Here is an 11122-nt window from a genome sequence, read left to right as displayed (position 1 = left end):
GAACAGAATTCAGCAGCAAAAGTCAAGAGGCATCTAGAGGCAGAGGTAGGAATGAATTTGTCACTTTCAACTTAACATGAGGCAGCCAGATTAACTTTGAGTTTCCCCATTTGTATGAAACTATTGCCTTTTAAACATATCTATTGAATTTAAATTTTAGGTATGTATATTTCAGTTCTGAATTTCCAATTCTAAATCTTCCTACAATTTCCAGTTGTCTGCTAAAATTCCCATTTTGTCATTTAATACTTTGTTGGACTATATTAACATCCAACATTTTAAAGCTTTTCAGTTTTGGATAACTTTAAGATCTGAATCTGTTTGGGTCTGTTTCTTTTTTCTGTTTTCTCTGTTTGGTTTCTGGGCATGTGATTTTGTTTTCTCACACAACTAGTGATTTATTTGAATGCTGGATATTGTATATAAAAACTATGAGATAATCTATAGTTCTGAGGATTGTTTCCTCAAATGATTCACTTTTGCTTCTGCTGGGAATTGTAGCAGGGGCAGATCACCTTAATTGAGCTGATGACTGAGCTGGATCAGAGCTGGGCTTCAGCCTCTGTGATGGCTGCTCGCCTTTGGTCTTAGCCATTTAAGTTCCAACTAGATGTCTGGAGTGTAACAGCTTAATTAAAGTGTAAATTACATAACATAATATTTGCCCATTGTGAGGTGCAATTCAATGAATTTTGATAAATTTGTGGAGTTGTGCAACAATCACCGTGATCCAGCTGTAAAACATTTCATCCTCCCCACCTAGAAAGTTCCTTCGTGCTCATTTTCAATCAATCCCTGCTTCTGCCCCTAGCACCAAGGCCTGGGGTCTTTGACAGGCTCCTCTCCTATTCAGTAGTCACTGAACATAAATGTTCTCTGGACCAGAAAGGTGGTGGATGCTCCTCAAACCCGCTACACTCTCAGTCTTCCCTTTTTTTCCTCAGCTACTTAGGCAGTGATATAAAATTGGCAAATGACTTAGAGGGAAAAGTGGTCTGTTAGATCTCTCCTTTCTCCTTGAGATCCCAGTCCGTTAGGTTCTTACTGCCTCAGTAGCTCCAAGTGCTTTCAAGCATTTATTTTTGTATTTTGTTAAGTTTATCTAGTTTTTGGTGGGAATGCTGTTCTGCAAAAATTCAGTCTGTTAACTCTGAAAGCCAGTTTTTATATTTGTTAAAGGTGAGGTACAATTTTGCATGTTTTTATTTTAGGTAGAAGCCTCTTGAAGAAAGGAAGGAGTGAACCCCTCTGATTTCCCGTTTTTATCTTCTTTTTTCCTTTTTGAGATGGATTCTCTCTCATGTTGCCCAGGCTGGAGTGCACTGGGGCGATCTCGGCACACTGCAACCTCTGCCTCCCGTATTCAAGTGATTCTCCTGCCTCAGCCTCCAGACTAGCTGGGATTACAGGCGCATGCCACCATACCCGGGTAATTTTTATATTTTTAATAGAGACGGGGTTTCACCATGTTGGCCAGGATGGTCTCGGCCTCTTGAGCTCATGATCTGCCATCCTCGGACTCCCGAAGTGTTGGGATTACAGGCATGAGCCACCATGCCTGGCTGCATATCTCTATTTCTAAGACCTCAACATCCCTGCTGCCTTTGGTCCACCATGGGACAGTCTTGACATGTTTGACCTTTTACCACAAGGAGGAGCTGTGACTCTACTGAGATTAAGGGAACTCAGAGGAAGGACAGAGTATTCTCTGGATGGAAGACAGTTAAAAGAAATACTGGTTTATTTGCAACAGGGGAAAATATGGTTTGCAGAAGCTGTGTTAATGCTGAAATGTGAGAGGTTAAATACAGACTGTTCATTTGCCTTGCTGTGCAGGTGCTTTGTTCTAGCAAAGAGTCTAGACTGCCAGATTTGTTGCATGTGACCCTGCATGGGATGAGAAAGGGGGAGATGGGAAAGAGGAGCGCTTACAAGCAGATGCCGGGGGAGGACCCTTCCTGAGAGGAATAAGAGAGGCTCTGGACGCTGGGCCTCTGCTCCAGCTCAATCCTGCCAGGAAATGACTTCCTGAGACCTGGGCAGTGAGCCTGACAAATCAGGGCTTCCTCGAGGGATATTGCAAAGAGAATAATTACCAAGGGAAATCTACTTATCAGACCAAAGAATACCTGGAGCACCATTCCCCTGACTCTAAATGATGAAAGACTTAAGCTAGAAAGGTATTTTTTCTTTTTCCTCTTCTGATGTTCCTCTAAGTTCTTGGAGCAAGAGTTTCTAAGGATAGAAACCTGTCTCCTGGGTCTGAGCAAATGGTTTCATCAAACAACATCATCAGACTCCCTCCCAGCTTCCAGCTTCAACATCTATCCCTGTCTCCCAAGACCCAACGGAAGCTAGACTTGGCCAGATGTCAAAAGATGATGCCAAACAGTTGGAGATGGGAAGGAAGGTGGTGACAGACCTCCAGGATGCACATCTGAAACAGGCTCTTCATTTTGTTTTCACTACAGGCTCCTGTTTCACCTTTTCAAAAAGACAGTTGAAATTTTCCTTACTTCTTGGAAATCCAAAAATACAGCAAAGATACATTTTATATAGGCTCTAGCTATTCATCAGGATGGAGCTTCAGAATATCTCTATACTCTACCAGATATATTCTAGCATGCTGCCTGGAAGTGAAAGTCTAGCCAGACAGTTTAACAGGAAAACCATTAGCCATTCCGTGGAAGTTAATTTTGCAGTTTATTTTGGAATGGAAAAAAATAATGTATTGAAGATAGGAAAATCATGTCTACATGCTAGAATCTAAATTTCTTAACTCTCTGTAGTATGGGCCATTTGCAAATCCTCTAAAGTCATAAAACCAGACTATGTGAAACACACACTTCTAAGCTCAATATTAAATATTTAAAGTGACTACCATAAGAGTTGGAGAGTCAGGGTCCCCCTGGGCTTTTCAAACTCCTACCCTCACAAAAAAATCTAGAACTTCTTCTCAGTAACAAAAATAAGATGATGTATAATCATTTTTCATTATTAATAAATGATCACTATCCATCATGGCATTGCATTTAATTTGTGTTAATTGTTGCTAACAAATGACTACAGATTAAACATTTGTGATCCATATAATAATAGAAATAATAAATGTCAACTTTTTAAGTGGCCAAGAGAGATTTTAATAGCTCAATAGGCAAATAGCATGAACTGATGCTTTGCAAAGGTGAGGGACACATGGCCTGTGACAGGATGTTGTATCTGGTTTTGGTCTAAATTTCATTTGGAAAACTGGAAGCTGCTGGTCGACCTGCAGGGATATGATCCCATGAGCTAAGATGCATGTTGACATTTGTATTTTTGTCAGCATGAAAGAATATTTTTTAAATCGGGGCCATTGCCTCCGGTAACTAGCAGCCAGCTGGGTCGAATGGAAGTGAAACCATGGCCCTTGTCCCGCTGCAGACCTGGAAACCCAGTGTTGAGCATCAGTGAACAGAGAGATGGAATCAGTTGAAATGAAATCGTCATAAGATTGTGCTCAGGAAACTAAATTTGACATAATTGGGCACAAGAGATTGTTCATCTATTTTATTCCCCTAGAGGAGACAGCACAGTTTTCCCGTGAGTTCTTGGAGAGCTGGAGGAGGGAAATAGCTCTTCCAGGTGAAGTGGTTTCCTCATGAGAAGTGTAAAAAGAAGAGGCAGAGATGGAGAGTTTGATTCTACAAAGATGGAAGATTTTGCTTGTAAACATATCAACACACTTGCCTTTCCCGCAAAGACGCAAACTTTGGGGAACTGCCCAAATATAAGACGGGGTTAAAATATTGGACAGCCAAAAATATGACTCGTGTTCAAAATATGCAACATGATATCATTCAGTTCAATGTGTTGTACTTCTGCAGTGTTTTGCCTCATTCCCTTTGCCCCTACAACTCTCCACCTTTTTGTGGATTAAGTTTTCCCCATGATAAAACTATTATGTTTTCTTCCCTCTTTGACTTTCTTGTTGGAAGCCTGGCTCTTCCCAGGGATCCCAGGGTCCATCCTCTCTCCTTTCTGTAGTTTTTTCCCCCTTCTGCGGCATAGTGGGCCCTGTCAGAAAAGAAGACGTACATCATCAATTTCTTTGCTCCTTTCTATCCTTAGGACAATTTTTGATGGACAATAAAACACTTTTGCTTTCCATGTCTCCTGTAAACAAAACAAAACAAAACAACAACCAGCAATCCTGGAGGTTGCTGCCCTGGGGCCACTTACTGAGGCACTGAGGTCTGAGTGCTGGGCCTTGCTGACCAGAGTAGGAGGAGCTGCGGCCTGGCCACACCCCCCGAGGTTGGGTGGTTGATGGCTGCCAGAGGAGGGGAGTATCATCAGGAAGAATAACAGGGACAGGGGTGCTCAACAGGGGATAATTCACAAAACATGAAGGCATGTTGTGTTGTCACATTGGCACAGGTAGGTAGGGCCCAAGGATGCCAATAAGGATCCTAGCTGAACAGGACAGACCCCTACAACAATCGCCTGATCCAACATGCCGGTAGTGCCCAAGTTGAGAAACCCCACAATAAGCTTGGGTTGCAAACTTTGTACCAAGAAGGAGGATTATCTGCAGACAACTCAAGGGCAGTGACATTACCTACTTTTGTTTTCCACGACTGCCGTGTTGTTTACATTCATCGCCATTCGTTCCCAGCACACGGTGTCTACATATTGTCTAGCAGCCTCCTGTTTCCTCATAGATCTGCCCCTTGGATAGATATGAGCATCAGAGGGAGCAGGGCTACAGTTCACTCCCAACAATGACCCTTCAACAGGGTTTTCTCTGAACTAGCATCGCAGTCATGTGGGTTAGGTGACTGTAGCTGGTACTCAGGTGAAATCTCAGGCCAGTCTCTTCTGAATCAGGGGGACTGCTGACCATTAATCAGACCTTCACGTGAACAAAGATTCAAGAGAGCAAAACAATGTTCTGCATTATTGTGAAGGGGAAGCAAAGGATCCAGAGAGGAACAGCAGCCTGACTCTGAGGGAAGGGCATGAAAGGGAGAGGAAGGAGGGTGGTCAGTCGGGTAGGCGGGGGAGGGAGGGCTGATGGCACAGGAATGACTGTCAGAGTCACATCCTGGAGGCCACAAGTCCAGGCTCTCAACTATTCCCAGAAATTCCAAAAACTCTTTAATGTAGCAAGCGGAGGGCATGAAAAGGAGGAGCCATGCTAGAGGAGAGCCTGGGAATGGGGAGATGATTACAGGCTGTGACCTCACTGGCAGCCCCTCTCAGCGACATTGGAAAGCACAGCCTAGACTTCTCACCACTGCACACCAGAATCCTGCCCCAGGCCTTGCCTGGTCTGCCTGACTCTGCCATGGGCTGCAGGCTCCTCTGCTGTGTGGCCCTCTGCCTCCTCAAGCAGGTGAGTCCTGGGCCCAGATGACTTTATCATCCTGTTGGAGTCCTGAAGCCTTTTCACCATGACAACAGCAGGCTACCTCCTGGGATTTGCCTGAATTCTGCTTCTTTCCTTTTCAGGTCCCTTGGACACAGCTGTTTTCCAGACTCCAAAATACCTAGTCACACAGACGGGAAAGAAGGAGTCCCTTAAATGTGAACAAAATCCTGGGCCCATGATACTATGTATTGGTATAAGCAGGACTCCAGAAGTGCTGAGATATGTTTACATCTACAGTAATAAAGGAGCCCATTTTAAATAAACAGTTCAAATGCGCTTCTCACCTGACTCTCCAGACAAAGCTCATTTTAAAATCTTCACATCAAGTCCTGGAGCTTGGTGACTCTGCTGTATATTTCTGTGCCAGCAGCCAAGGCACAGCCCTGCAGAGTCACCACCGCATTCCCTGTGCACAAACCTCCCAGCTCAGCCAGGGAAGCTGTGGGCCAGTGTATTACACCTGCACTAAGGCTCAGTCTCCACTGTCTGATGGCCTCTGATGGAGTTTCAGTCTGTAGTACAGCCGGCTAGTGCACCCAGTGGAGAAATCCTCTATTTTCACACGAAAGTCTCACAGAATTGTTTCTCGGCTAGAGCAGGGCTTCACAACAAAGCCACTGAAGTATTAGGGCTCCACAAACAAAAACGGAGCCTGTTCTAAGCACTAAAGATCTTAACTGATGGAGGAAACCATTTATTGTCTTTCTGTGCTGCACACATTTATTCATATTTTATATAACATTATGAAAAAAATATGATTGCTAAAAATGGTTGATGAGCACAAGCATAAAGGAGAGGGAAGGAAATATTTCTAAGATCAAGAGACAATTCTGATGATCAGTAAGTACTTTATTTAACAGAAAAATATTTGGAGAGGCATGAAATTCCATGGCAATAGGTTGAGGAGAAGCCGGTGGAGGCAGCCTTGTGCCTTGTAGACTGCTTCTCTTCAAGAAGTGTGACAAGCAAGTGTCTCTCCAATTCTGATGAATGTCATCTTGAACTCTTCTCAAGAGTAGGCGACAGCTGGATGACTGGGGATATTGGGACACCTGAAAGGACTTTGGACACAAATCTCTAGGCAGTGGTGAGCCATTGGTCCTACTCCAAGTGAAACAACATGATGAAACTGTTATTTTGGTACAGGAACACTGGTAGTAGTATGGATCAGAAAGGAGATAGATTTTTGGGTAGCATGAAGGATTAGGAGACTTCTAAATATCCTACATGAAAGGTTAGAAAGGGTTTATGAGAAACATTGTGGATGACATAGGCTTGAGGCTCTGGTTTATGTTATCTCTTGGAAATAGTATTGGGTTTTATCTGGGAAGGTTGAATGTAGGACTAGCTAGGGTCTATTTCAGCTTTGCCCTCCCTCTTAGGGAGCCCCAGCATGCGGTCATCATTGCTAGTGCATGCCTTTCCAGGGTCTTAGTGGGAATCACGGTGTTCCCACCACGACTCTCCACTCTCACTGGGTCTGAATGCCTTCTGGGCCTGAGTATCTTCTGACATCCCTACCCATGTCTTCAGCCTTCCAGAGTTTGTTCCCTGCTGGGCCTTCAGGAGTGCCACCCTCTGCATGCATAACTTAGGATCTGGCCCAGAAAGAAAAATAAAAAATAAAAAAGATTTTCTTACACGAGTTCTTGGGGCTCCTTGTTAGTACTCTGTGTCCTAAATCCCAGCTGTCTTGGAGTCAGTTAAGTCCTCTTGTCTTCAATCACATATACTGCTTCTATTTTATATAAATATGTTTGCTTGACTTTTTTCATATTTACCATTCCACTCTTCACTCTTCTTGCAATTCACACGGTCCTGAGATCATTTTCCTTCTTAGATCCATTCCTAATTCAGATGACTTGAGCTCTCTGGTCACCACCCGTTGTTGTGGGAAATGCTAACATAAGTTAGCTATTGTCCTCAGGAAAGTTAAACCTTTTACTTCCAGCATTATTTAAGGTTTCTGTTTAAACTCTATTGCTTTTTTTTTTTTTTTTTTCATTTTCCTTGCAATTGGGTTTACTTATTGGGAACTAAACAATGCAATAAATTTTTATTTGTTCAAATTTGTTCTATTTCTTTGTAGAAGGACCAAAGTGTTTTCTTGCTGAAGTAGATACCAATTGAAATAATTTTAATAGGAATGATATTAGAGTTTGAAACAAGATTAATTTAGGTTTTTATCTAGTATAGCAGGTTAGAGGTCCATCCTATATGTAACCCGTTGAGGGGAAGAATATTCAACCCCACTTTCTTAAAATCCAATCTACATTCCTTTACCTTTTTTTTTTTTTTTTTGGCTTTATGGGCCACAACGAAAATCTGATAATATGTATACATTAGAGGAATGCTAAAATTTTCTTCCTGACTGAACATATCCCCAGGTTAAAACAAACCTAAATTATAAATCCTTGACTTAAATCATGGATAAGTATCCTCCCTAGGCCCAGTGTAGATTTACATATAACATAGATTTACGACCCTAATCTCACTCCTACAATTACAATGATCATCACAAAATGGTAATACTGCTGTAGTACAACAATAAATAGATGGTAAAAATCCCTTAGAAAGTATGAATCATCTCATTTTTGTGTTTATTTGTGTTCATTTGTAGCTTCACATGTTCTAGAATGAAAAGTCAATATTGGCATAACTTTACATTTTAAGAAAATTGATGATATTTCAATAAACGGTCACGAAGCATAAATAGCGTATGCAGCGAAATAGAAATGACCCATAGGAATTCATCCTGCTGGTTTCAAGTTGGAAAACTCTCCATAGAACTGATGACCTAATGTGGTTTCTAACATTTTGGAAATGGAAGGGCTTTGGAGATCATCTCCTTTCAGTTCCCCTGATTTAATATATGAGGAAATGTGGCATCACACATATGAAGTGATGGAACACTGACATACTGATTACATTTCCTAAAGTTCATGTAAGATACATTTTTATTCTCCTGCTGGTCAGGGTCTTGCTCTGTCTGGAGTGCAGTAACACAATCATGGCTCACTACAGCCTTGACTTCCCTGCTCAACCAATCCTCCCACCTCAGCCTCCTGAGTGGCTGGGGCTACAGACATGCACCATTACATCCGGCTAATTTTTGGTAATTTTTGTAGAGATAAGGTGTTGCAATGGTGCCCAGACCCAGACATAGACAATCACTGTTGAGTAAAAATTTAGAATGTCCTAGGTGTGTGGATACCTGGTGTTCCGACTGCTGACTCTCTGTGTTGTTGCCAACATCTCTTTCCTCTTCATTCTCCCCTGGCCTTTCAAACCCATCTCTGCCGCTCAGGGATGTGGGATATGGATCCAGTCTGGATCCTGACACTGGGTTGGTGAGTGGCCAAGTGCTGATTTGGCCACAGGGAGGAGCTGTGCTCCTGTGAAACCTCTGAGGCAGGGACCTGGGGAAGGGATAGAGAGTGAGAGGAGAGATGGGCCAGGAGGGATCTTGCCCATGGGGAGCCATCTGTACCTCAAATGAGAGCATGGCTGTACTCAGGTCAAGCACACTAACATCAGCTTCAAGCTGATTTCCCTTTCCTTTGCACCACACACCTTGCGCTGTTCTTTTTCAGCATCCTGTGTATGTTTGCTCTAAGCCCAGCCAAGCCTCATGCCCTCCACTACAGGGACAGAGGGTGGCTCATCCCTTTCGTGCTCCCTCAGCTCCCTCCCCAGTGCCTGGTTGCTGGTTGGCATCACAGTCATACCCTTGAATGATGGGCGCTGGTCCACACTGCATCTGTGGTCACGCAGTCATCCTGCCTCCACAGAGCCGGGCAAAAAGGGCTCCACCGTGCTTAGACATTGAGGGAAGGGACGTTTTGAATGGTTCTGTCTTGTGTGATCCCGCAGGACAGAAGGAGATTCCTTGAATGGGGGTGGTCTGTTGCTGAGAGGGATCCTGAAAGACAGGGAGACAGAGATAGAGGGAGGATCCACTTAATGAGGAAGCAGCTGAGAGCAAAGAGCCCCTGCCAGAGGAATATCCTTGGGGGTTAAAAAGCTGGCTCTGCCCTTTCTGCTAACCCATTCATCAACCCAGACTATTCAAAATCTACCTTCTATCAGAACTTAGAAAGGAAGGATGTAAAACGGCTGGAAGAAACATCCCCTGGGTCTGGGAAACTGTCAGGAGCAGTGACTCTGAAAGCTCTGTGTAATCAGACCCAGGAGACCAGAGCCCAGTGCCTCACCCAGAGGACCCCAGTCAGAGGCCTCATCTCAGACCCGAGGCTAGCATGGGCTGCAGGCTGCTCTGCTGTGCGGTTCTCTGTCTCCTGGGAGCAGGTGAGTTGGCTTCAAATCGACTGTCCTTGAACTCCAAGCCTTTTCCTTGTGGCTGCAGCAACAACCCGCCTCCTGGGCTCTGCCTGAATTTTCTCCCTGTTTCCCGACAGTCCCCATAGACAGTGGAATTACCCAAACACCAAAGCACCTGGTCATAGGAATGACAAACAAGAAGTCTTTGAAATGTGAACAACATATGGGACACAGGGCTGTGTACTGGTACAAGCAGAAAGCTAAGAAGCCGCCGGAGATCATGTTTATGTACAACTATGAGACACTCTCTATTAATGAAAGTGTGCCCAGTCGCTTCTCACCTGAATGCTCCAAGAGCTCTCTCTTCTACCTTCACCTACAAGCCCTGCAGCCAGAAGACTCAGCCCTGTATCTCTGCGCCAGCAGCCAAGACACAGCCTTGCAGAGTCATCACTTTCCTGTGCAGAAACCTTCGGGGCCTGCCAGGAAGCTGTGGGGGCCACGGAGGGCTCGGGTGAGCATTTCCTGCAAGAGCCCCGACAGAAGCTTCAGAACATCACAGCACCTGCTAATTCATCCATGTGGCAACTTTACATCCTGTGCACATATTTAGAGTGTGGGTTTTCTTTTGCCTGAGTGTGACTCTGCCCTGCCAACTGCTTTGAAAAAACGATAAACATATTCAGATCTACTTTTAAAAAATGCTTTTTTAAATCATGAAATAGGCCGGGCATGGTGGCTCACCCCTGTGATCCCAGCACTTTGGGAGGCCGAGAAGGGCGGATCATGAGGTCAGGAGTTTGAAACCTGCCTGGCCTATGTGGTGAAATCCCGTCACTACTAAAAATACAAAAAATTAGCTGGGCATGGTGGCACGCGCCTGTAGTCCCAGCTCTGTAGTCCCAGCTACTCTGGAGGCTGAGACAGAGAATTGCTTGGGCCTGGAAAGCAGAGGTTGCAATGAGCCAAGATTGCACCACTTTACTCTAGCCTGGACAACAGAGTGAGATTCCATTTCAAAAAAAAAAAAAAAGAAAAAGAAAAAGAAATCATGAAATAAAGCAAACACCCACTAAAAAAGATTGTTTAGCTTAAGATTACATAAGAACCCTCCAAGCAATCACCTGTGTCACCACCGAGTCACACCCTGCACTGGGCCAGACACCGTCCTATGAGGAGCTATGTTCTCCTGACACTTCATGTTCAGTGATTTCCATGACTCTTCTTTGAGACCAAGGGTTCCCTTCGTTATAGGTTTTTGTCATGCAGAGTCAAGCAGCACTGAGCATTGGGAAATCAGAGAACAAAGTTCCAGGCAAGGATCCAGTTCAGAAGCCAACTGGAGAGGACAGTAGGAGACTCACCCTTTGGGAAATGGGTTTGAGAAATATGCATCTATTTTCACCACTTCTATTATTCTATATTCCT

At 44.1% G+C, this 11122-nt stretch overlaps 1 gene segment (V, D, J or C); it reads left to right on the top strand.

Annotated features, from left to right (window-relative positions):
- Positions 1-9598: 9598 nt before the first annotated feature.
- On the top strand, positions 9599-10449 carry LOC101005693. The segment is given in 2 exon segments: positions 9599-9721; positions 9832-10449. Coding segments are annotated over 2 exon segments (525 nt in total).
- The last annotated feature ends 673 nt before the right edge of the window (positions 10450-11122 follow it).

Source organism: Papio anubis, unplaced genomic scaffold (assembly GCF_008728515.1).
Source record: "Papio anubis isolate 15944 unplaced genomic scaffold, Panubis1.0 scaffold750, whole genome shotgun sequence".
NCBI classification, from domain to species: Eukaryota; Metazoa; Chordata; class Mammalia; order Primates; family Cercopithecidae; genus Papio; species Papio anubis.
The sequence above is the reverse complement of the archived record's forward strand: the minus strand, read 5'-3'. Positions and strand labels throughout refer to the sequence as shown.